Source organism: Perna viridis, chromosome 5 (genome assembly GCF_037379345.1).
Source record: "Perna viridis isolate PV_CMFRI_1.1 ecotype Kerala chromosome 5, ASM3737934v1, whole genome shotgun sequence".
Lineage (NCBI taxonomy): Eukaryota > Metazoa > Mollusca > Bivalvia > Mytilida > Mytilidae > Perna > Perna viridis.
This window is the reverse complement of record NC_142449.1, coordinates 28,144,362-28,172,309: the sequence shown is the minus strand read 5'-3', so window position 1 is coordinate 28,172,309 and position 27,948 is coordinate 28,144,362. Positions and strand designations below refer to the sequence as shown.

At 31.9% G+C, this 27,948-nt stretch overlaps 3 protein-coding genes and 1 long non-coding RNA gene across 9 annotated transcripts; 3 read left to right on the top strand and 1 right to left on the bottom strand.

Moving 5' to 3' along the window:
* The first annotated feature begins 2 nt into the window (after nucleotides 1-2).
* On the top strand, nucleotides 3-6,543 carry LOC148616945 (uncharacterized). Of its 6 annotated transcripts, none has more exons than XR_015922328.1 (2): nucleotides 3-266; nucleotides 6,420-6,543. It is a non-coding gene; the product is annotated as an uncharacterized LOC148616945 (long non-coding RNA). The 6 variants fall into 6 exon arrangements; XR_015922333.1 differs by lacking the exon at nucleotides 3-266 and adding an exon at nucleotides 2,261-2,747; XR_015922331.1 differs by lacking the exon at nucleotides 3-266 and adding an exon at nucleotides 2,261-2,747 and having other exon boundaries at nucleotides 4,567-6,543.
* LOC148616946 (sarcoplasmic calcium-binding protein-like) lies at nucleotides 578-5,251 on the bottom strand. Its single transcript, XM_088584122.1, has 3 exons — nucleotides 5,110-5,251; nucleotides 4,699-4,800; nucleotides 578-1,243 (listed from the first exon to the last, which is right to left on the bottom strand). The coding sequence occupies exons 1-3, from the start codon at nucleotides 5,229-5,231 to the stop codon at nucleotides 790-792; spliced, it is 678 nt and encodes a 225-aa protein (XP_088440248.1). The 5' UTR covers nucleotides 5,232-5,251; the 3' UTR covers nucleotides 578-789.
* Nucleotides 6,544-14,016: 7,473 nt separating the features above from the next.
* On the top strand, nucleotides 14,017-17,035 carry LOC148616944 (uncharacterized). Its single transcript, XM_088584123.1, has 2 exons — nucleotides 14,017-14,117; nucleotides 15,931-17,035. Exons 1-2 carry the CDS (start codon nucleotides 14,017-14,019, stop codon nucleotides 16,382-16,384), a joined length of 555 nt encoding a protein of 184 aa, XP_088440249.1. The 3' UTR covers nucleotides 16,385-17,035.
* A 5,412-nt stretch (nucleotides 17,036-22,447) lies between these two features.
* LOC148616943 (uncharacterized) lies at nucleotides 22,448-23,467 on the top strand. Its single transcript, XM_088585097.1, has 2 exons — nucleotides 22,448-22,548; nucleotides 23,013-23,467. Exons 1-2 carry the CDS (start codon nucleotides 22,448-22,450, stop codon nucleotides 23,464-23,466), a joined length of 555 nt encoding a protein of 184 aa, XP_088441223.1. The 3' UTR covers nucleotide 23,467.
* Nucleotides 23,468-27,948: the final 4,481 nt, after the last annotated feature.

The window sequence follows — 27,948 nt, the reverse complement described above, 5'->3', positions numbered from 1 at the left end:
TAACTTGAGTAAAGTGTGAAAGGATTTCATTGAAATTATGCGATAAGATTCATGCCGAAAAATTCTGGGGTTTCGACTCAAACCGTGTAAACATAAGGGGTCAAACACCAATATGCCCTGGCGATAACCCGAGTATACTGTAAAAAAATGCATTGGTATCTATGAACTTATACTATAATGTGCCTAGGGAAGGCTGGGATTGATGTGGCGAATTGTGACTGGAACCATTTAGGTAAAGAGGCAAAAAAAGGACCAAACATGAAACGGTGGGTTATTATTTCTTTTTATGGGTAGAACGTTAGCTGTAATGCACGAAGCACTAATTTCAGAATTCAAATCTTTTTTTGTTCTTTTGCTTGTAGTGACGTTACAATAACTGTTCATTTCAAGGAGTCATAAAGAAACAAACAAACCAACAAGCAAAACATAACATCATCAGCATCTATGGCGGTTTTCAGTACAATTAAAGTTTGTACAATATTTTTGTATAAGGTAAATAAAGCTATATGATACAATAACCCATTTTTGGGAGTTTAATTTTCGTTTTCCTTGAAATCTGAAAAAGTACAACAGACAATTAGACAATGAAAAAATGCGTTTATTAATATTTAATTATCTAACCATTTACAGATACATGTGTTAGAGTTATCTGGTTATCAATGTTTTTTAATTAAATCAACACATAGACATCTTGATTACATTTAAAGAAACTTCCTGCATACACGAGAACTACGTTTTTAAAAAAAAGTATTTATGATGTCATAATAATTCTACGTGTCCACAAATTAACTATATGTCATCAATTAATCTGAATGCATATAGACGGGCCCTTTCTAATGAACTGACATTATCCTTGTCGTCATTACACACAAACTCACAAAATCCTTGGAGAAAAAGATCTGCGGGAATAGTCCCGTCTTCTGAATGAGGAAAAGAATTGTAATATTTGTCATCAAAGGTGTGTAAACCGTAAGAATGCATCATATTTTGTAGTTCTTCTTTTGATATTTTCCCATCTTCGTTTGTATCAATGATTCGTACAAAAAGCCCAAAAATAGTCCTGATATCTTGAACAAACTTAGTTTTGTTTTTGGTGTATTCATTTGTCATTCTTTCCACCATTTCCTCTTCAGTAACTTGTTTAGCGTTCTTAATCAAAATCTCCTTGAAGACATAGACAAAATGAGCCCTGAAGTCAACAGCGGCTTCACCTTTTAGTTGTTTGCTTTCGATGGCTTTGTCACTGCAGTACAAGATACACAATCATTGAAGTTGATGACAGAATTAGACAATTGTTAAACACATTATACGGTCTACTTGTAGAGTAAAATTGTACACTTTAAAATACATCAAATTTATTATACGGAGTACTCTTTTCTGAAATGTTACAAAATCATACAGATGTTTGCATTTTCAATGAGTAAAAAGTGTTTGAAGTTATGTAAAACAATTGTATAATTCATTTAAACGTACTTTTGATATAAAACATTTATATTAAAAAAGCATCGGGAAAGGGTGAAAATTAATGGCATGAAAATATATTCTATAGAAGTGTAATGGAAATGTTAGTTTCTTTTTAAATATTAAAAGTAGAAAAAAGTTGGATGACCCCAAATGTTTCTTTTCATTTAATTATTTCAGGCTATCAAAACAGTTGAGTTGTTTTGCATAGTATCTATATGTAATATGAAACAAATTCAAAGAATGAAAAAAAATAACGGACATGTTGAAGCACAACAAATGCACCAGCATTATCACCTAAAGGGTTTTCAACAAGTGTAAATACCCTGTAAGTAAGCCCTGAAAGGCCCTGACAACAAAAGTACTAGATCCTAGATAGCAAAATGATGATATTTCTTCAAAATAAACTAAAAAATAAAATAACGATACAAAGATATATCAATGATCAACATCGTCTGATTGTGGACAGGCCAATGTCTTCGATGACGTGCAACTAGATTTATAAGACCTTAATCACCCCCTTTAATGTAAGGTAAAATTTACTGAAATAGCAAACAAACAATCCATACAATTCACTCAATAATACATTTAAGTATCAGTCTTTCTAAAAATCAGACAGAAGGTGATTCATGCATCTCAATAACCCACCAAAATCAGTTTTATTTCAAGTTCAGACTAACTGATCATGTAACCAGTCTTAGTTTTTCATTTGAATGTTGCGCTTTTGAGATAAAAAGTTATATAGATTGTACATGAAATTTGCACTTTGCAAGAGTTGATTTTAATGGGAGATAAATGTTTGACTTTCTATAAAGTGCAAATCTGTATGCAGAAAAGATTGTTGTTGTGTGAAAGTATAGGATATGTAGACTAAAAAAACATCGTTTGTTTGGTGGGTTTTTCTTCACCATGAATCACTTTATCATTGCTAGTGTCTGAATTTCATGCCGACCGGTACTTAATTATTTCCTTGGATTACCTCAATTAACATACAACATATAGACAAAATGAATTATCCACTTAAAGAATTACGCTCGCAAATACAGAAAGATTAAAGAATTACAATCAAAAGTACCAGTATTAGAAATAATTGGTCACTACAATTCCAAAGGACATTTTTGGAGTAGTGACGATAAGTACTATATATGCTAGCTTTGATGTAGTGCAAGTAATCAAGGGAATATTAGATTATTTAATAATTTTTCAACGCGAGGGAGCAAGAGAGACTCCCGCAGTTGAAAAAAATATTTAATAATCTGTTTATTGCTGTATTGCTGAATTCTAAGGTATCAATTTTCTTTTATTTTCCGTTCTCTTGACCTAAATATGTGTTTTATAAGCGCTGCAAAATTTTCTTTTCGAGACTATATTTCAGCGATATGCTACGTGACGTCACGTATACGTTGTTCAGTTGTGATACACTTAACAAAAAAAAATCGGTTAACTATGACGGTCGCGTTTAAAGAAAATTCGTGGAATAATTTTGGGATTTATTCATTCTAATTGGGTAAGTTACTGTATTTAATCACTTTCCATTATAGACTAGAACATATTGCCGTGCACAAATTAGCCATTATTTCATACACAGTAAACAAACAGCCGGTTATTTGGGTAGTCAGATATTCCACGCTGTTGCTTGTATGTCACGCGAGGACATAGAATCTATCAATAATTTTCACTCTCACTCGACTGGCGTGAGATTGAAAATTGTCGTATAGCAAGATCAAAGTAATTTTAAACAAAATGGCGATAACAAAGGTTCTAGGTTCTAGCGGTAATTAAACGAATATAATCCAGGGACAAAGACCAGACATGAAAAACAGACATACACAACAAAGAACATTACGTAACTTACTTAATTATATTCTAAATGACATAATTTTTACGTAGGGATGTAATTAGAGGTCGAATATCTCTATTTGTGAAAACAAGGTTCCAATAATAGACACAAGTTTGATAATATTATTTTTTTTACAAATAAATCCAATAATAGGAATTCATCAACTCGTTTGATATGGTGTTGAAATTTCATAACTTTAGTTGATACTTAGCAATATTTAACTTTTCACTCAGCACGAAGCCATTACATCATATCGAATTTGAAAAAAAAACATTTAATTCATTTGGAATAGACGAAAGCTAACATAAAAGATTTTGCCGCCACTTTCTCTTTTATGTAGCAAGAGAGTAATTAAGAGAAACTGATTGACGGTGATATTGCGATTTGAGATCGTTTGTTCTGAGAATTTCCAATAACAAGTTGCAAAACATTTATTCCTGAAAATGTCGACATGACTCCGGTGCCCATAATATTACCATATCATTATATGTTGCCGGGAGGATAAACTGTTTGAAGTTTCCTTTGGCATGAAAGGTCGAAAATTTCCCTAGACTTCTGTTTAAGAATAAGTTCAAGTGATTGAATTTCAGTAAAGTCTATGTCAGAGTTACATTAATTTAAATGCAGGTATTCAAGAGTTTTGCATTTTTCCGTTTTCCGATAACAATAAATATAACAACGATGAAAGACACACATAAACATGTACAATATCGATAAGTTACGACGAAGGGAAATAAATGGACTAAAACATCAATCGCCATATACCGACCACAAGAAACATATGAACAAGCATATTGAATTTTTGTTTCCATGGAAAGTATAGATAAAGAGGTAATCTTACCATTATAAATATATGAATTTAACTTATAGATTTATCATATAATGTTACGAATGGACGTTGAGTTTCTTCATATAGAAGAAACATAATATGACCTTTGTCCGTTCTGAATCGTCATACCAGGTACACCTTAAAATAAACCAAACGATACGCTTATCATAAAAACGCAAACGAGCTAACAAACAAAAACAAAACCTAACTAAAAAAACTAACAAACAAGAAAGCAAAATTACAAATCAGACGAAAACAAATATGTACCTAATCCTTCTGAGTACAATGCAAAAAGTTAATTGCCATGATAAAGCATGGTGATCTTGCACAATTCAGTAGGGTGTTACTTTGTGTAGAAGACCATATGATTTTATTTCTAAATAACTTGAAAGAATCTGTATTGAAGTCTTTTTAATTTGTTTTTCGTCCGTCACAGTGTTGGTTCACAGTTAAAACTTTCCTGATTGCACAGAAATACACAGACTTAAGTACCGACAGACCGCATCCAAATACAAACTTATCGACAAAGTAGTTTTCGTGAGTAGTTCCGGCAATTAGATAGACTTACGCAAAACAATAGGCGTCTTCTACTGAAATCAGGTTGTCCTTTGTCACATCAAATGTTCTGAAAAGCCGTCTCCATTTCTGCGTAAGAAACGGAGTAACCATCCTACAAGGAAACAAGAAAAAAAATAAGCTAATGGGAAAAAAATTAATTTTCCGAAATGTTCCAACATAGGCAAAATGATGAGGCAAATTTAATAGTGAAACGAAAAACACCTAATGAGTTTGTTCAAAGTATTTTGAAATATAACGGTTGACTATTCTTCTAACAATTTAAAATGTAAACAATGTCAAAATAAAATAGAAAAATATAAACTAAAATATTGACCTGTAAAATATGACAATAAAGAAGAAAGTAAAAAAATAAAGTGAAAAGAGAACTTATAAGATCCTTGCATTAATGATCAAAGCCTACCTTCCAGTAGAGGTAAAATGAATACTTCGATATGCTTTGCCTTCCCTAGTCCTTTTGAATCTAGTACTTTTGCTAAATCCAACGTAAATATATATATAAACGTACAAACGACCTTGAGACATACCTGAACGACTTACATTTCATTTGAAATGTAGGTGAAAAGCTATATTATCTGAATTGATTTTCATATTTAGTGTTTTACATTTTATTATTTCATTTCATAATGCTACCATTTTCAGAATATAAATGGTAGACGAATCCGACGAGAAAACAATATATACAAAAATACTGTGCAAATCTTTTTAATATATAGCAAGTAGATTAAACAAAACTGGAAATAATTTCATTTATTTTGCGGTATATTAAAAAAAAACTATTTTGACTTGTAAATCTGCAAAATAAAACTATAAATTTATGTACCAAAATGCATTAAAATATTCACCACTTCAACACTTCATTCCATGTACGGATGGTGTTTTAATCAAACGATACCAAATAACATTCTTTTCTGACGTCCAAAATGTTTTGTTAAAAATATTTTTAGGAGTATTTTCCGCTTTTACACTCATTTATATGAAATAATTTCAGATGATGATTCAGATGATGATATAAAAATGTCCACTTTGGAGTCATGTTAGATGTGTATAATCCAAATTTCGGAACTGTTATTGATTAAGGTGTCTAATAAACGTTCAGATTTGTACTTGGAGTTTTTTTTTATAGACCTCCTAATTCTCGAATAAAGCTATGGGATTATTAGGGGATAGTTCCAACTGTTTTATAATTAGTGACAAAAAATGGCTTAATGCAAGCATTTCATAAAATTCAACTGTATAACTCCAGTAAATGCTTTCAAATGTCTGATATTGTACCACAACATTCTTTACAACAAGGGTCAGACTTATATTGATTTTGGGGTAATTCAATAACTTGCACAATGGAAAGTAGGGGCATATAAAGGGGAAAATTATATTTCCAAATGTCCAGTCACTTTTTCCTCCAGTTTCAAAATTTTTCAATTATTTATTGGATACCTTACAAACATCTGCGTCTGCATTTTTCAATCATATTTCATGTACCTTTTATTGTTTTTTCAGTAAAAGGGGTCAAAGGGGCCCGTTAATATTTTTTTTCATTTTTGGTCTGAATTTGAATTTTTGTTTTAATGGATACTATATTAAAATATATGCCTTCGTTTTTTTTAATCAGATTTCAGTCCTAAATCCTTTGCACAACTTCTAATGAAACCATTGTTCAATGTAGCTACCATAGATACACCGTTGCTTAATTTTTAAAATTTTTCATTTCAGGAAGACAGACTTTGTATCAGATGATGGGTGGATGGAATTTCTACAGAAAGCTAACCAGCTTTATTTGGACAATATTAATACACATATATTTTCTGGTAGCTAAATAAAGACCTGAAGTTTTCAATTGTATGTTTTGTTCTTGACGTGTTTCCTGTCTAAAACGAGCCTTTATTAACTTTAATGCAGATATGTAGTTAAACTAGCAGCTGTAAATAATGCTCTGACTGATTTTAGGATTTATATTTTGAGCCATTAAGGAATGATAGGCCAAAAAGGAGGATGAAAATAAGCATCTTCACGGTTTCTAAACAATATCTAATAAAATTGATTAGAAGTGAATTTATCTCTTCGGAATTTTACTGCAAGTTGCCAAACCATAACACTAACGCTGGTAATTGATTTTGGGGGTTGTTATTGGAACAATGCAAGAATAATTGGCTTACATTGGCCACTTCCTTTCTGTTCAAATTCTTATCTTGCTATGTCAATCAAAATTTACAGCTGTATAAAGCTGTATTGAATGACGGATTCGTACTTGTCCCAACTGTACTGTTCACGTTTCGAACCCTGTGGTCGTAATAAGCTGTGCATTGCGAAGAAGTTTATTCAAACTCAAAATCAGGTTTAAGTGTAGAACAAATATTATTTGTTTTGTTGACAAAATGATATTTTCGAAAGTGTATTAAATGAATCAACATGTAAATATGATTCTATTCAATTTGCATCTTCGGAATGATTTCAGAGCTGTAGTAATTAGTGAGAAATATCATACACATATGGATCTAGGAGGTAACACATTCATGGATGTTAAAAGAAAGCAAACTGCAGTAGTTTCATGATATGATGCTGTCGTTGTCGTCTAGACAATTACGTAAGTCGAGAGATTAACATGAAATTGTACCGCATGGTGCAATTCAAATAAATCTTTGAGGCTGTAAATTGAAACGTGATTTGGGGCCAAAAAAAAGGGGAAAAAGAACAAGCTTTGGGATAGATGTGGGGCATTGTGACTGGAATCATTTCGGTGAAAAGAGCCAAAAAGAGACCCAAACATGATAAGGTGGGTTATTGTTTCTTTTAATGCTTAAAAGGTTAGCTGTAAGAACTATTTCAGAATTTAAATTTGTTTTGTTTTTCTATTTCAATGACTCATACAAGAACAAACAAACCAACAAGCAAAACAAAACAACATCAGCGTCTGTGGCGGTTCCCCAAATGGGGGTTTTCAGTACAATTACGGTTTGTACAATATTTTTTAATATGGTAAATAAAGCTAAATGATACAATAACCCATTATTTTGAGAGTGTACATTTCATTTCCATTTATAACCGAAAAAGTACGGTAAGCATTTAGACAGTGAAAAAAGTGTGTTTAGCAATATTCAAGTATTTATTTATTTACAGATTTAGAGTTATTTGGTAATAATGTTTTAATTTAAATCAATTCGTAGGCATCTTGATTACAAAGAATCTTCCTGCATAATCGAGAAATACATTTTGAATTTTTGTCGTCATAATAGTTCTGTGTGTCAACAAATTAACTATATACCATTAATTAATCTGAAAGTATTAGACGGTCCCTTTCTAACGAACTGGCATTGTGGCTGTCATGATTCCAAACAAACTCACAATTTTTTTGGAGAAGAAGGTTTGCGGTAGTAGTCGGAGTGAGGAAAAGAATTGTAATATTTGTCATCAGAGGTGTGTATCTTGTTAGCATGCATCATTCAATTCTGAAATCACCTTTTAGTTGTTTTCTTTCAATGGCTACAGTACAAGATACGCAATCATTGAAGTTGATATTAGATTTAGACAATTGGTATACATATTAAACACTCTATTTGCCATTCATCTGTGGCAACATCCCTTCAGCACCTCCGTAAGGAGTTTTCATATTACAACATAGCCCCGTACGAGTCCAGGTGTTAAAATAATACGCCCGCAGCAGCGCTAAGCTTGTCGTAAACGGCGACTAAATAGTGCTCAGAACCCTGGCCAGGGGCTAGGGCGCTCTGCCCACAGAGCAACTGGGTTGTGTGCCCCAGATGGTTGAATGAGCTCGGAGTAACCCTGACATATTACATGCTGGGGTCGTCAGTCTATAATACGGAAAACCTGACCACAAACCATAGTGGCGCAACGTGTTGGGAAAGATGTCACGTTTCTCTTCCCGGAGTGGGAACCATAAGGCTCCGCCACAGGAGGCTAAATTGCCCTACCCTACACACCTCTCCATTTTTCCGTTGGCAATCAAAATTTGTCGACCCAATTATCCTTGTGTCCCATCCCATTTTTCATTTTATCATCATTTCGTGTTCATTTTATCATCCATTTCAAGTTTATCGCCTGAATATAGCTGAAATTTAGCTGCGCGGGCGTTAAACCCCAACAATCAATCAATCATATTACAACTCATATTTTATACCAGAGCTTGCCGGAACTACGCAGACTTCTTATACCGCGCTAGACTTCTTACAATAAGGCTTCTAAAACAGGGTTATGTTGCCACAAGTCATCACTACAGAAGTTGTATGGTCGTCATCACGAACTATTGGATCTTTACGGTGTATCCATCTGCACCATGAAAACTGATTTTTTTCAACGTGTCATAATTTTCCTTTTCTTTTTCGTCTACTCCGGCTTGACTTTTTTTTAGCAACTCGGCGAGTGTTCCTAGAAAAGCAGAGGACGCTTATCATACCGGTCCACCTTGTCCAAACTCCCACTTTTTGGTGGAATCCGAGTTGCTCATTTGCTTTTGTCACTTTATATGTATGATTTTAGTTACTGTATGTTCTTTGTAGTGTATGTCTGTTTTCCATGTCGGGTTTTTGTCCCTGGATTACCTTCTTTTGAATTCCGCTATAACCTTAGTTCCCTTGATTACTCTTTGCAATAATTGTTATTACATTATCCATTCCGAGGGAGTAAATTTATTATAATTAAATCGTGTTGGGTGATTCTGAAGGAATCATATGTAATCGAATACATTTGAAATCATGGTGTAATCAATTACATTTTCCCCCTTTGTACTTGATGTAATTGATTATAATTGGAAGTAATCAGCCCCAACCTTGAATGTCACCATCGTTTTGATATTTAAGTAACTGTACCTCTGACTCTACAGGTATGCCTGATATCGGGAGGCAGATGCCTGACAGGGTTATACTATAATATATATATATAATATTTAAAACATTTTTGCCCCTGCTTATCCGTTATCAGTTACTAAACAGGTACCGTATTCAAAAGCACAGAAGCGTCTTTCATTCATAGCAATGATGGGCATAAGAAAACAATAACACCCACCGACAAAACAGCTGACATATTGTGGAACAATAATGACCTAAGAGTAAAGATTATGTACACTCCGTCCAGATAATTCAATATACATATTGAATAAATTGAGACATGTGAAATCTGAAATGGTCCATAAGACAGTTTTTTTTTACCTTTTGTGTAGCGATTTGGAAAGTGAGAAATTTGCTCCGATTGCTTTAGGCTGAAATGTCCGACAGTCGTAAATATTTACGGAAAAAACTGATGACGCCACTTTCGTAAACATTTCGTAGATCTTTTGGCCATGTCTCTCCCGAAAAAACCACTTTGATTTGATTTGTATGTATTTATCATATCTAATGAATGTTACTGGTTTTTAATAGCAATTAACTGGAATGTATTTATCAGTTAAAGAGACGGGGCAACTGTTTCGAGTATGAAGCACTAATTGTCTATAAAAGTGAGCACCATGATAACTTTTCATTCTAAATTCCTACAGGCAGCCCCAGCTATATTCGTTTTATTTTAAACTAGTCTTATTCATAATGTGAACGAATTCTGGAATTATTACCCTTGCGGATGGCTTGAATATGTTACACATAATCTTTGAGGTAAATCGCTTAATTTTACAGCTTTGCTAAAACCCCCAAAACGATAACTTTTCCTATCTTTTGATCTTAGAATAGCTATGCTTCGAGTTGAATAATACGTTCGGGGATATATTTTTAAAAAGTGAAGCTAGGTTCAGCCAGTGTGATAGCGGAGAAAGATTTGTATATACAATAAATTTTCCCGAATTTTGTAATACACGGCTGTTCCATAAACTGTATGTTGAAACCATACAAAATGAAAGGAATGTGTGAGGTCAAGTGAATTTACTTAATGTTTCAATGAAAAAAATTAAAGTAAATCTGTTTCGTATATTGGCCCTAACATGTGCCAATTTCTGTTTTTTGTTTTTGTTTTTGTTTTTTGTTTTGTTCTTTTGTTTTGTTTTGTTTTTGTTTTGCCGCACCCGATTTACCTGATAAATTTGCAAGAACATACCAAGTACGGACATACACACTATGATGTTGAGCTCGATTGCTCGCAATTTTTCTGACCATCTTTAATTTTATCAGTCAGTTTTGGTTCGTGAAAAGTGCACGGCAAAACATGGTTTCTTTTTTGTCTAAATTGAAGAAAAGAAATCCCCTAACATGTTAACAAAATTACTATCGACAGGTTTAAATTTTATTTTTAAGTTTTATCTGAAGTAAAGAGTGATGATTGTAGAAGTGCATTATCGGACGTCGAACCCGTTATGTTTTGGTACAGTATACGTGCTTCTTATAAGAAAAGCCAGAACAGCATTCAACAATGTTAGAGAAAGTATGGAATGTTAGCGAAATTTCAAAATCCAATAAGATCAGTGTATTCAACTCTTACGTAAAATCAGTCATCTTTTACGGAGCTGTAACACGGACAACAACCGTAGCCTCAGACAGCAAGATCCCAGCATTTATGTCTGAGAGGAATACAGCAAATTTTAAGGCCAAATCGCATACCCAACTATAACCTCTGGTAGTGTACTAAACAATCCCATGCAGATTTTGAAGCGAAAGATGACATTGATAAGGTATATCATTACAAAAAGTCCTTACAATTACAAGACAGTCCCTACAATAGAATCCACAGGGAAACGAGGAGAAGACCTAGAAAACCCTTGAGGAGGTTTTTAATAGAGAATATAATGAAGACATGCTACAATTGGCATGATATTGTTCGCAGCGCTCAGAACAGTATCAGATGGATGATAATTGTTAGTGGTCTATGCTATTAAACAGACTTAAATCAAGTAATGTATACGTTTGTCTTTCCTACATGAAGGTATTCCATGAGGTACAGTTTCTTTTGTTCCAATTGATGCATAATATCACTCTTTAAATGTTGTTTTATTTGTGATTAAGAGAGAAGGTTTATTGAAAAAAAAAATAATAACAGTCCAACATATCTTGGTTTCCCTTCACTTCATATCTTCATTAAGTTAACCCTGCCAATTACTAATAATTCTCCTAAATGACTCATTAACCTACTAGTATTTAAATTTTGATATAACGATGTTAGACGATGAAATGAATGCGCATTATTGATCATATAAAGGTTAGATATATCAAGTTAGTAAAGTCGAAGGAAAGGACACTTCTTTAATGTCTGAAAGGAAATTCTTTCAATTTTGTGTTGCATTGAAAAAAAATCTATCACTAAATATCGACTAAGCATTTATCTCATGCCGAGTTATTCTAGTAATTTAAAACATGAAAAGGAGGAGGGGCACTTATTGGCCGTAAACGCAACAGATTATTTATCATCATATGATATATTTGTAAACATTGGTTTTTGGGGACTTGAAGCTACAGCAACTCAGTAAATATAAAAACATTAAAATGACGAAAGATATTTACTAGAAATCATAGAACCCTACAATTTCTATGTTTTTGGTTATCTATCTTTAAGTCGTACGCGGGTGATGGATAATTGATTTTTGCATATTTTATGACATATTTGACACAGTATCAAGCTTACTTCATATGGAACAAGTTTTCAAAAAAAAAAACATGTAATCAAAACGGCAAGTTGAGCCATTTTTTCAGAGCTTTGTTAACACGTGGTAAAATTTTGAAATCATCATGACGTCATTGCAATGAATGACACAAAATTTGCACAAAACGTTAAAATACGCCGGAATAAGCATCTAGCAAACAATTCCTTGCTACGCGGCATACACTTCGAGTTTTTTACTGCACAATATATCAACCTGCAATTGCTTACATATTAACGTTTGTGTGCATAAGATTACAACTTTCAATTTGACTCAGATTTTAGAAAAATTGTCGAATGAATATAGATGTTATAACAAAAAATCTGTTGAATTCCATTGGAAAATAAACTGTCAATTTACTGAATTAAAATGTCCCACAGAGCTGAAAATTAAAGAAAAAACAGGCATACTTTTTAACATCACACTTTTATACATACTTGACGACCAAATTTGGATTTATATACACAATACAAAAACATTCATCAGAACCCTTGTGGCACTATGAAAGTGGTATGTTTACCTAGCCACAAAGCGGATAATACTGAATGTTTAAATTTTTAAGTATCAGTCGGTATAAAAATCAGACATGAGGTGGCTCATATTTGTTTAAAACCCACCAAGATCCATTTTATGTCTTGTTCCGAAAGAGCTATACATATAGACCAAATAACCAGTCTTTGTTTTTTATTTTCACTTTTGAGACAAAATTTATATAAATTGTATATAAAATTAGCACTTTGCAAGAGTTATCTTTCTTGATTTCTTTTGATTTGGTTGATTTTAGTGGGAGATGAAAGTGCATTTTTCTAAAAAAAAAAAAAAAAAGTACAGATCTAAATACAGAAATGACTATTCTCACATAAAAAATATAGCAAACGCATTGTTTGTTCCGTGGGTTTTTCAACAGCATTAATCACTTCACCATAAGAATTGTCTGAATATTACATGGACTGGTACTTAAAATGCCTATGTGCGCAGTCAAGAATACATCGTCTATTTTTTTTGTTTGACAGTAAATATATTATTCGGTATTTGTGATGATGCGTTCGGTAAATTTGGTATTAGTAAAGAGATAAATAATAGATAAGTAAACAACATCTACATTTTAATGGCAAAACTAAATGCAAATAAAATACAAATAAATTGCATACATAATATTAATTCGTAATATAAAGATAAACAACCTATTTTATACTTTTCATTTTATTTAATCTTTATCTTTGCCGATACGTTGCGTGATACTGTAGCAAAGTAAAATAAAAAAAGACGCAATACAAATCTACTTTTATGATACAAACAAACTTGTGACTTGTATGTTTCATAAAACGTCTATAATTTTAAACAACTTTAAGTTAATTTAAATTACATCTTGTGATTCCTACTTTATCAGATTTTTCTGACAAAAAATATAAGATCACAAATATATAAATAAGGATTGCCCTTTTCCGTATTCAAACAGACTTCAATACAGATATACTTTCTCCCCATCTGCAGCAATAATTGAAGTGGTAGGGAATGAATTATTGTTATTTATATAAAATGATATGAACTTAACTTTACGAAAAATGTTTTTGTGTAACATTCTTCTTTACATCTATTATCTAAGGGTATTTTATCTGTTGAGTTATCAATGACTAAAACGGGAAAAAAGAAAGTAAATTATTGTAGTTGACCACAAAAGCATACACATTTTCTGTTGCTTCTCATGTAATCTTCTAAATTCTTTTTCTTTTGGAAATGGCAACTACTTACTTGAAAAACAAATGGAGAAAGTTGTTCCAAACATTTGATGTATCAAAAGACAACCTTATCTCAGTAGAAGATGCCTATAGTTTCGCGTGAGTACAAGTCGTTTGTGAAGTATTTATTGTTACCATTTACTTGCACATTAATAGTATTTACAGTATTTTATTTCAGCTAAATTAAACCAACAGGGTGCACAGTGTACATAGTTTTTGTTTACCAACGATAGTTTAAGCTGCATTTATTTCTGAGCAGTTTATGATATAATGATAATTAAAATACAGACAATTACAACTTCCCTTTGATCTCGACTTCCTAAAAAGAAATACATATTTTGCTTAATATTTGGAACTAAACTAATACATATGATGCGGATGATGGTTTAATCGGAATCGAAGTTGTTTTATTTGTGCAAATTTATACACTATTCTGTTATAATTTTGACTCTGAATGTTTAAAACTAAGGTCCAATTTAAATACTTTTTTACATTTCATACAGATTACATTTTCGAAACAAATAAAGCACGTGTTTCCGCTTACCTTACTGAATTTCTTGTTTTGTTCCTACCATAAAGTTTTTTCCCTTTAATTAAAAACAGCGCTTTTAAAGTCTGAATGAGTTTAAATCTAAACAACAAACCTGTCAAGAAAACAAAGGTTAGCCTACCTACCGACATTAGTTTCTAGATCTTGCTATTAGAATACACTAAATACATAATGTCTGAGTATTCATAGTATTACATGTATCAGCAAATTTAATAATTTTAATCCTATAAGTTCGTTATGGCATCTGTTATATATCATGCACATATAAAGGACAATCAAATTTGACAAAAAGAGTTATATGTTTATGCATGAGAACATCAAATTCGTGTCTGATATTATTATTAACAGAAAATAGAGACTGGATTATAAGCAGCATTTCAGTTAAACACCTAGCTTGCCTTATAAAGATGGATTTTAACCGTCCTCCGATCAATCTGTGTACTCCATATTTTTACTAAACAAATCTGTATGCTGAATTCAACCATTAAATGTTTTCATATCTACTTTTGAATACTCTTGAATGCAAAATTCATAAGTGCAATACCAATTACGTTTGAAATAATGTTTATCATGCACGTGTAGTAAAACGTTTGTTGAATATGTATGTACCGATGTAATTATGCACCATTGGTAATCATCATTGCATTTTCCAGGCAAGATTAATTAGCCCCCTGCTAACTTTATGGTCAGGTTTGTGCTTACATCGATCTGTAAATACATTTTGTTCTACGTAAGAACTTATTTCTTAATTAATCCATGTTTTAGGTATTCATAAAATGGCACCTTATGGAACCCTTTTCGTCCACTTTTTTATGATATCTTGTGAGCATGTTAATTTCAAAATCCTTCAATATGTATACCTGTAAAAAATATGTGTCAAATAATTACTATCGTAGCGGTTTTCAAAGTGGTGATACCTTTGGTGTCGGAAGATACAGGAATATTGAGTAAAGGGGAATTAGATAATCCTTCAAAATATATACCTGTAAAAGATTGGGTCAAACAATTACTATTGTACCGGTTTTGTTAGTGGTGAAACCTTTGGTGTTGGAAGATACAGGAATATTGAGTAAAGGTGAATTAGGTGTATTAAGTTTTCACTGTAAGTTGAAATAATTGCACTTTATTGATATTCTGGCATTTCGCAACAATTCTATGTTAAATCTGCTTATTTAAGGAAGACAAGTGGGTAAGACTAAAAAAGAAATATTATTAAACACTTTCGGTCACTGAGATTGAGATTGCTCTGAATAAATGATTAATTCATCAAGGCAGTATCATATCTTTGTTTTGTGGTAATTGTAATGAGTAAATTGTGCCACCATTATTGATAACGTGCATACATTGTTTTTGTAATTAAAGTGAAAGTGCCATCAGTACCACAGGGTTGAAAGGTAAGGCTGCCGACACGTTCAGGAACCAATTTGTTTATGCATTCAATGAATTGTTTCTGAAAAACGCCGAGAAAATAAGAGAAGAAGAAATGGTTGAGAGAATGACAAAAGAATATAATAGAAACAAAAATTATTTTATGGAAGATATTAGGACAGTATATGGCATATTTATAAAAGTCATGGATATAAACGGTGATGGAAATATTTCAAAAGATGAGGCACAGAAAATGCTTAACGCATTTGGAGTATACACACTGGATGATAAGTATTTCAATGCATTTCCCAAGAACAAGGATGGAACAATTCCCATTGAATTATTTCTTCAAAGTTTTGTGGAATATGCGTGTAACAATGATGAAAATAATGTTACCCCATTAGAAAAGGCTCGACTGTATGCCTTTAGAATGATTGATGACATTTAGATTTTTACGTTGCTTGAAAGAGAAAGCGAAATACATACAAGTGTCATATGTCCATTTTCACGTTTTAGTTCTGCAATACCCAAAGATTTCTGAATTATTTGCAGGATATAGAGTTGATTGTCTTTAGCATACATCAAATAAATTTTCAAATCGAAAGTTTGTTTTGTTTTATTCTTGTTTTTGTAGTTTCGAAACCTTTTCTTTCACAAAATTTGGAAACTTTTAACTTATCCCCTCTTCGAGTGGGTGAACAGATTGTTTTAACTTTTTACGTATTGAGATTATTAAAAACATATTAGCTTATTGCGCCTTTTTCTGGCCGATTTATTCCTGTATCCTTACAGGAATTGAAATGCAAATAACAATGTTACGAATGCCACGTATTAAGCAACTGTACGTCAAATTGTAAAGTCTTACATTCCAGTAGAAAAAGAGGAAATACATATTTGGACAAGTAGGATCTTTACCTTTAACTGTTAAAATATGGTCTCTTGGCAAAATCTTTTATATCTTTTATATCTCTAGAATGTGAAATGACATTTAAACAGCCTTAAATTTAACTGAGGATTGAAGTTGCAAATGAAAGGATGCATCATTTGAATTCCAACCTAACAACGGGTATCAAATATTCCTGCTTTACATTTGATACCATAATTAAATCCTCTTTTTTATACCTCAAACAGCTAAAGAATACTAGATATTACGAAAAAAAAAAGAAAAAACAGTCAATGTTTTATGTTTGCAATGTTCTACATACATTTGATCACCAAATATTCTTGACAAATACTGTGTTATTGCATATTTTCATCAATGAGTACAATGGGTCAACTTAATGTATATGTATAATTTTGTGTAAATGAAAGAAATACTGTGTTGCTTCTCTTTCGTATAAGGAAAATGTGAAATACCAAAAACTTACCCGGTGAAACCCAATGAATAAACCGAACAACATGAATTGACAACACAAAGAAAGTTGTACACAATGTGAACATAAACAATACTATAAACCTAACTTTTGATGTCACATGCACACAAATGAACCCATGTAGGGTTATCAATATGCGTTTCGCTCAAGATATACTACATGTTTCTAGTGAAAGCCTTTTTCAGTGATTGTTAACATTTAATAAGTTGACACCACGATGAATATATATGTTTATAAATGTATCATATGGATATACTTAAATCAAATAGTGAAATTTAGTTTAAGTCTTTTTGAAACTCGTGACTAGGATTTATATCCTTTTTATTGTATTAATTACCAGTCCATATAAAATTCAGACACTGTCTATATTAAAGTGATTCATGATGAAGAAAAACCCACCAATCTAACAATGCTTTTTCAATCTACATATGCTCTATTTTTACGTAACAGTTGTCCTTTCCATATTCAGATCTGTACTTTTGAGAAAATCATACATCAATCTCCCACTAAAATCAATCAATTCGAACAAAATCAAGAACGATATCTCTTGCAAGGTGCTAAGTTCATGTACATTCTATGTAAATTTTATCTCAAAAGCGCAACACCCAAATGAAAAACAAAGAGTGGTTATGTGATCTATAGCGGTTCCTGAACAAGCAGTAAACGTGAATTTGGTGGGTTTTTGACATGCATGAATCACCTCCTGTCTGATTTTTATAAAGACTGATATTTAAGTTATCTAATTTCTATTTTCACTTATTTATTGTTTACATCTTCTTTACTGATTTGACTGCTCGGTTTAGCAATTTTGACAGGAACAATTTGATACTGCCCATTTATGATGAAATATACCAGAAATAATAAACGTAGTGGAAGCGGGAGGTTTAGCGCTACAAAACCTAGTTTAACATACCTTTTGATTTGAAATGCCCAAACTAATTCAGGACCATTGATTGCTATGGTTTTCCAACTTATTGGTTTTTTGTCCTGATATTAAAATTTGTTATACAAACTTTCTTTTTAGACTATTCGTTTGACTACTGCATAGATTGTATCAGTTCCGTTATTTTGTTATTACTCTTCAAATATAATTTGAAACCATTATGCTTATTTGATTCATCATATGTAACTTGTTGAATGAGTAATCAAGGGAACCAAGGTTATAGCGGTAATCAAAAGAATGCAATCCAGGGACAAAGACCAGACATGGAAAACAGACATACACAACAAAGAACATAAAGTAACTAAAATCATACATACAAAGTAACAAAATCAAATGAGCAACTAAGAATCCACTAAAACTGGGAGCATGGACCAGGTGAACCGGTAGGGTAAGCATCCTCTGCTTTTCTAGAAACACTCGCCGAATTGCTCATAAATATATTGATTTTGATCTTAAAACATCTTTAAAATTATCATTAAGTAGTATATGTAGGCAAATTAAGAGCTAAAATGTTAGTAAGACCCTTGTATCTATCATGTTCCACAAGAACTTAGTATTACTTGGTTTTAAAAGAAGTTCATTTGTCATTATGAACGTTAAGTGATAATATTTGAGGATAAAATATACTGTGAAAGTCCTGTTGTTCGTGGGGTACAAAGTTTCGTGGTTTTCGTGGGTAGACCAAACCATGAAACTTTGTTCCCAAAGAATAGTAGATTCCCATTGATTTGTATATTGAAAACTTTAAAATCAGGAATTCAAGAATCCACGAACTTGTGTTTATTCACTGATCCATGAAAATTGATATCCACGAATTAAAGCACTTTCACAGTATACATTATCGCGTAATAAACGAAACAAATAAATGTAATATGTGTTTTCTTTCAGATATAAGAACAAAAGTAAAAATATCGAACATGATAAAAAAAGCTAAGAAAAAGGATCGCTAATTCATGTGATAAATTCAACAAGCAAATAGTTCAATGTAACATAAAGTTGACGTGGGAAATTCTCAAAGGAGAAGGGGCAATAAAGGTTCTTATTGGCCTAAAATACTATTGAATATTAATCATAAAATGTTGAATGATTAAGTAGCAGTTTTTACAAAATGCATTTTAAAAACCCATCAATTTCACTTTTATTTATTTTCCATAAACAGTTTTAAACCACATAACAAGTCATAGTTTTTCATTTTGGTGTTGCGCTTTTGAGATAAACTTTGTATAGATTGTAATCATCACTTTGCAAGAGTTATTGTTCTTGGATTGGTTTGATTTGGTGATTTTAGTGTAATTTTGTCGAAAGTACTGATCTAAATAATACAGAGAAGACTATTGTTACATAAAAATATAGCATAAGTACATATGAACATCATTTGTTCCGTAGTATTTCCTACACCATGAACCACCTTACTGTAAGCAGTGTCTGAATTTTCACAAATGAGAAAACAAACATTTCTGATAATTTGTGCCTTAAAAGGACCGAAATTAACCAAATTTCACATATTCCGTCATATTGTACTTTTTTAGTCATTTTCTGATTATATTTTTGGAAAGGAAATGGTATACACATCGAAGAAACATCTTCATATTTTGTGAATACACTTATTATTGCATAGATTTTCATATGTGAAAATTTTAATTTTATTCTTTGATTGGACATAGTTTTCGGGAATTAAATTTGTCTGGAAATTCAACAAAATGTACAATTATCAGCACTTTCTGTTTTTGTAGCACCATAATGACGTCATACAAAAAAACCCATTATTTTCCATAATATGAAATATAGTTTACTATGTTATAAACAAGTTTGATATAATTACAACAAAGTTGATATTTTTAGGCAATTTGCATAGCCTAATGCCTCTAAACCTTTCACAGTATCTTAATATTATATAGGTTTAATTCGTAACGTCAAGAAGTTATTCATATTTAATTCGTACATACAGAGTCTTTTGCTTCATAATGAATAAAATTCTTTTCTAAAAATGCTTTCTTATATCAATTCTGATTCTGGAAAAAAAATCAAGACTTTTCACTTTGGATATTTTACTTGCAATTTTTTTTATATTTTCTTATGAGATATGTTTTTTATTTTTTGGTGCAGAAATCAAACGTCAACAATTGGAATACATAAATTGTTGTGTACAAGTGGTTTTAACGAGGAAAATAAGTTATGAGTAAATTCGATTATTATTTTAAAACACTTTCACATTTTCATAAAACATTTTTTGTCTTGCATCTCTTTATCGAAATTGCAAGGTCTTAGTGTGAAAGTCCTTGATAGATAGATTAAAGTTGATAAAATATATTTTATTATGAACAAAGGTCTTTAAGAACGTACTGTCCTGGTTGTTTGAAATTGTTAGTGTGAATTAGCACACTGTTTTTGGTGGTTAGTGCCTCATATAGTGGCTAAACGTATTTTTGCTACATTTCATGGAGATTAACACAGCGACAGTAGATACAGTCAGTTGGAACACATGCATTTTGCTGGTTTGTCTATGTTACGTTGAACTTTGTAGAATTCTTATAAATATCGAAACATTGGTTTTATTATCGAAACAAAGACATTGATAAAGGTATTTTAAGCACTCTTCCGTATAGTTTTTTTGAAGCCCAATAAAATGTGAATTTATTTGGACGCTTATAAGTTATGGGTCTTTGACGAAGTTTCACTGTTCGTCATTTAAATAAATAGGGTATCTAAGTAAGACTCCATATTACATATAGGACACAATTACGATGAAAATTAAAGAGTAATCAAGGGAACCAAGATTGCAGCGGAATTCAAAAGAATGTAGTCCGGGGACAACGACCAGACAGGGAAAACAGACACACACAACAAATAACATAAAATAACTAAAATTAAACATTCAACGTTACACAAGTAAAAGAGCAACACGGACTTCACTAAACAACGTGGAGCATGAACTAGATGTATCGGTAGTTTGCCAAAATTCTTAATTATATCAGCCTTTCCTGATATAATGCTTTGTATTCATGTGTGCACTTTTTAGTTCGTTTGTTTATTAGGTTTCGTTTATTTGGTTTTTTTTTATTTACAAAATCATGAAATTTTAGTAGAATTTATAGTTTGGTATTCCGACTTTCTCATCTAGATATACGAATTACCAGTGCAGACATTTAGCAAAAAAAAGACAAATAAGACTTTCAAATATGATATAAAAATCTACCAAAAAATAAAATATGACTTGAACTTGTGACTGATTTCTTTTTTTTTTTTTTAAAATATAAAAAGTGTACAAAAGTAGTAAAGTTTTTCTTTCAATTAGGTCTTGTGAGGCCTTGTTAGATAGATTAAAGTTGATAAAATATGTTTTATTATGAACAAAGCTTTTACGAATACGTCGTTTTTTATATTTTAATGATTATTTATTACCTGAAACTTCCAAACAAATTTTAATTTTACATCTTTATTCGCATATATCAAGTCAAACCATATAAATATAGAAAGGTTTTCTCATTGTCGACTTTGAAGACGCTAGGACATTTCCACACCTTCATCAGTTAGAACAGAGGTAAGAATGACTTTATTTTATGAGATAAGTTAACTGTTGCTTACAAAACAGGTTGTTGTTCAACTTTCGTCTTTAAATATGTTTTAAGGCTGCTTAATTCGGTTACTTATCGATAATAATAGTTCATAAAACTGCTTAATGTGTTCAATTACCGATTATAGTTTTCATACAAATAACAAAATTACTTTTAATTATTGAAGGAGACAGAAACTGTGTTATTTTAGTAATATAGTCATTTTCTGAAAAATTATGTGTATAGAATTCTGTAATTTCCCTTTAAAATGTCACCAAGGTGCAGCACGGCTGATTGCTAAGCATACTAATTTACCTCTCCTAAACTCCTAATTCATGTGGAGTCCATGTTGTTCATTTGTAGCTTAATTTCTTTGTGGATCATTTGAATATTATGTATTTCGAAGATGTTGTGTCTGTTCTCTTGGTCTTTTCGTTGTCTCCTTATCATAAATATTATATTGCATGTCCTCATCATAGTCATTTTGTTATCACTTGCCTTATTATTCATACAATCATACATCAAGAAAATTGTTGTAAAAAAATATCTGTAAAAATATTTTTATTACGGAAACCTGTCCTTGACATTTGTTTTATACGTTATTAATATTTTCTTAATATACAATTCCTTTTTTATTAAGGATGGCAACACCTTACCTAAAAAAGAAATGGAGAAAGCTGTTCCAAGCTTTTGATGTTAACAAAGACAATCGACTGTCAATCGAAGATGCCTACACTTACGCGTGAGTATACTATTTTATGAGGACATCTTTTATTTAAGTACGGATTTACATTCAAAATAACTTGAACAGACAGGTTTTTGCGTACAAAAAATATTCCTATTTATCCAAGTTATTCTTCTATGTACCATCATATTTGTATAAAAAGTGACATAATGTTTTGTGCTTAAATGATCTATGCAAGAGCATAATACAATGTACATGCAATGGAGTTCAAATTAGTTCTGACGTTTGTATTTAGCATTGATAGAAATCAAAGCCTCTGAAAATGAGGCAATATTGTTGTACTATTTTGATACAAGATAATGCACTTGATTTTTTAATTTTGAATTGGAATCACAAAAACAGAAATCCATGATTCAAAACATTTCGGGTCAAACTTTATTTAGATGTAAATGTTTACAGATATTTCATCGAAATTTACTTTTAAAGTTCGGTAATGAAAAACAATAATTTTGTAATTAAAGAGAGAGTGCCATCCGATCTACTGGATTGAAAGGTAAAGCTGCAGAAACTTTCATGACGCAATTGACTTATTCGTTCCGGGAATTGTTTCTAAAAGGTGCTGAGACGGTGACTGAAGACGAAATGGTTCAGAGGATGACAAAAGAATATAACACAAACAAGACGCATTTTACGGAAGATATAAGGACACTATTTGGTTTAATGGTACGGATTATGGATATGAACAGTGATGGAAGAATTTCAAAAGAAGAGTTTCAGACAATGCTAAATGCATATGGAATATCCACCCATGATGACAAATACTTCAATGCATATCCCCAGAACATGGATGGAACCATACCCATTGAGTTGTTTATTCGAGGTTTTGTGGAATTTACATGTAACAGTGACGAGAATAATGTCAGTCAAATAGAAAAGGCTCGTCTTTATGCATACAGAGTGATTAATGACATTTAGATTGCTACGGAACAGCTTTAATAATTAAGATTTATATGTACATTTTTACATGCAATCATTTTCTATTTAGTTTGTAGTGTTTTCGTACTCTTTTTTTTTCGTAACCAAGATTGTGTTATCCATTTGGATGATGAACTGTTGATTGCCTTGTGTGTTTAACAAATACAAAAAGTCATTGCAATGATTTCCTTCTCTGTGTCTTCAATAAACTCTTAAAACAAATTTAAACACTATCGATATCGAGAAAAATATACCGAAGCATAAAAACGAGGACAGTTCTGATAAGTTAAAATCCAGGTCATGACATGAAAAAGAAATCAGCAAACAAAGACGATCTACATAAACACTTTAGTAAACAACAAATAAGATACAAATACATTTGAAATTTGAAGATAAGGGAGACAAAACAGCGTACAAAACAAAAAAGCAAACAGTGCATTAATTGAATCAACAAACACAAATTTCAGGAGTTAATCTGATACTACTGGGGAGTTAGTATGTCCTACTCCACAGGGGGTGGTGTCTTCAAAGTGCATGTGAGCAAAATCAAATTAGCATCAGGTACGTTGGGTTTTCAAACAGGCAAGATGTGAAACATTACATTATACTTATTAATTGTTTACAGATTATACATGTATAATCATTTCATCCATTTAATATCTAGTATGATAGTAATGCTGCATGCACATGTTTAATTAGCGTTTATTTTACTGTTCTGTTATTATCCTTTCAAAATACATCTACATGTATCATACGTGTTCCAAATGTCAAACCACATCATGTACATGGAAACCCAAGAAAGATGAGAGAAAACTATGAGCACATTTTGCACGTAAAAAACAAAAAGTTGAAACAATGTATTGCGTAAAATTATGCACAATTTTTATAAGATAAAAAATGGTATATATCAGGGTATGTTATAGGGGTATGTCGATAGATTTTTTACAAAAATTTTGACAGAGATTAGAACTTTTCATTTTGTTACAGTGTGTAGTTTTTAACAAAGCTCGTTTAGGAGAAATACGTGGTTTCTTTGGGTTTTGTTCACTTCCGAGTACCAAGGAATAATGTAGAATTATGATATTTTTTATATGGTGTAGGCATGTACATTGCCTATAGAAGAGTGCACTCGGAGATTCTGCGAGGAAATTGTCAATACATGCAACCTTTCCTAAACTTTTCCATGAATATTGCATGGAACCTAATACAATTAAGGAGTGCATTTAAAATTCAATAATAAAAATTACTGCTTGTCTAAATTTGGTTATTGATCCGACGAGTGTAAATTTCATGTAGGTTATTAGGTTATTTAGAAAAGAAACAAATCCATTGACAGGAAACACCAGGAATACAACAGTAATAATTTAAACGGAATTAAACCAACCACATTAAGAAATAAATAAAAGTTACACACTGATATGCGAATGGTATACAGTATACATAGCTATGTTATTTCGATATGAATAAAAAACCTTCTCGAAACATATAACTTTCATTTCACTTACGGAAAAACATATTGTCGCATCTTCATATTGTTCATTCAAACTGTGATGAAAACCGCAAAACATCCGTAGTGATGATAGCAATAAAGGATGAATATATCCCTGATTTAAAGGCTCATTTGACCATTTCTATGCTCTACACACAAGTATGTGTAAGCTGTATGTACAGACTCTATTGTAACGAATCCACTGTGAAATGTACACTCCATAAGCGGAAATTGTTGATGTAAGAAAGGGGAAATTTGCACTTGGAAAGCCAAAATCATCGCATTTGTCATTTAGCCTCGATTTCATTTATGTTTAAGCTCAGGTTAATGTATAAAGCAGATGGAGGTGTGTCTGTTGTCGTGTTAATTTCAAGTTCATTCGGGTAGATCAGATGATAGTAATCCATAAAACTAGAATTATCTAGAGGTAAAACATCTTCTATAAAACGTAAATTTGAAGGACAGGCCTTCTCGTTTTTGTTTATCTCTAGTAGCCCTTGTACAAGTCATGTTTTATACGTGTTTCATACAAATAAAGGAACGAATCCGGGTGGTGCGCAATCACAATTTGTCGTCCCTATATGTATTCCAATGGTTTATGTCTTTCTTGTGCAACAAAATGTAAGCAACATCAGATACAGGAATTGGTATGGCTTTTCAAAAAAAGAAGCTTTTTCTGTGTCTTATAATAGATAAAAATTTCTTTATATAGTTTATTCAGTCATACGTTGCATAACCCTGCTCCATATTACCACCTCTTTACACGTTTCAGAGAACGGTAAAGATCTTGAAGATCCCTCAATCTGAAACACAACCACCGTCAATATCATTTAATGATCAATGCAATTTTTATGACTAAATCAAATGTGAAGACATGACAATATCAAATTCAATTCCATTCTTTTCATGACACGTACCATTTTTAACATATAGATACTGAAAACCAAAACAGTCAAATGAAGACAGCAACACAAAACAAAATAACCTTGTATCAATCAACTCCTACAAAAACATACGGGAGTAACATCAGTTGATCTGGACGGGCAAACTCTTCACATTCCAAGGGAATAAAATCCGGTAAGCATCAGGTTCAGGTTGGCAAGAACTTATACTTATGAGATGTTTAGATATTTTACTTGTAGATACATTTCATCCATTTAATGTCATAAAACGTGTCTTGCGTGTAAATGGAGATATATAAGGTGGGTGAAAAACAAGGTCTTACTCCCACTATCAATTATGCCGCCCGATTATTATATAAACACTAAAGGGTGATCTTACATTTAGGGCTTTTCAAATAAAAGCTAACATATTATTTTTCACTGCTCTTCAATCACTAACAAAACATGAATCTTATAAAAAAAAAATACAGGTATTACAATTCAATATTTCTTATTAAATAAAAACAAGGCATTGTACATTCAAACTCCAATACTCTTCCAATTGCTTGGACTGAAAGTGAAACCACTGTGACCTCAACTTTGCTTTTTTATTGTGTTATCTACGATGACACTAATAAATGCGGGAAAATTTGTTTTCCTGGTATTATCGTAAACGACAGGGTAAATCCAGAGGAAAACCAATTCGTCTAGCGATGAAAATACCTGTATTTTTCGATACATTTTATTTACATAGTACCTCCTAAGTAAGGTTATGAAGTAATTATGTGAAGGTGGTGATTATGATATTATTGGTCTAAATTTTTCATCATCTTTTTCTATATGATATATATCTATCAATAGACGAGGGATTTATAAGTGCATACTCTGCCTACCAAAATAACAAGAAAAAATTATCAAAAGAAAACTCAATAACAATGTAATTTGTATCGCATTATTAAATTTAATGCATTAAGTTTGTAATTTAAAAAGTAAAGACTGAGAGACAAGTGCACAAAAACCGTCAGGAAGGCTATTCGGTACATAAAGTAGTTTTTTCACTCTTTTGCAACTTATTTTATAGTGAGACTCAGCGTTAATCAGAAAAAAAACCATTGAATCCGAAACTGTGAAAGATGTTTTAGTAAGGGCGGATCTCTATAAAATAAAGTGAAAGTATAATCAAGAGAACCAGGATTATCGTGGAAATAAAAAACGAATGTAATCCAGGGACAAAGACCAGACATAAAATTTAAAACAGACAACCACAACATAGAATATGAACCAAAAAAAACATACAAAATAACAAAAGAAATGAGCAACTCGGACTCCACTAAAAACAGGGAGCATGGACCAGATGCACTGGAATGGTAAGCATCCTCTCCTTTTCTAGAACACCCGCCGAGTTGCTCATAAAATGTCAAGCCCGGGGTTGACAAGAGGAAAGGAAAACTATGACACGTTGAACAAATCAATTTTTATGGTGCAGATGGATACACCGTAACGATCCGAGAGATCATGATGACGACCATAAAATGTCTAGCAAGCTCTGGCATAACGTATGAGTTGTGATATGAAAACTCCATATGCAGGTGCTGAAGGATATAGCATCAGATAAATGAAAAGTTGACAATACGGAATGAAAAGTAATCACGTTTACCATCGGTCTCTAAGTGTAAGTCAAAATATGCGCTGACTTCACAGTGTGTGTAGTATCCTTTATCTCAAGCACTCTTTATAGCAAACACTTTATAAAAGCACACTTACAATCGCTTTAAAAAATGACACAGTTCATCTACACCTGGCCTCCCGTAAAATCAATCTGAATACCGTAAATACTTCGTATCAGCTGGAATTGATATATTGGATACAGAGACTTTATCTCTTCTTCATACCAAAATATGGTCATTTTTATAAAATAAAGTCTGCAATTATCTATTTGTTGATCAGATGTCAAGCATGTATGTACGTGAATGCCCTAACTATATAACTTTGAACAACGTTATTGTCCTTTACTTGGTATTTTTATGGATATTTCATTTGAATAATTTACCGTCTATGTACTGGATTCTTAAACTCCGCAAGAATCCATACAAACAACGTTTCATAGCTGGA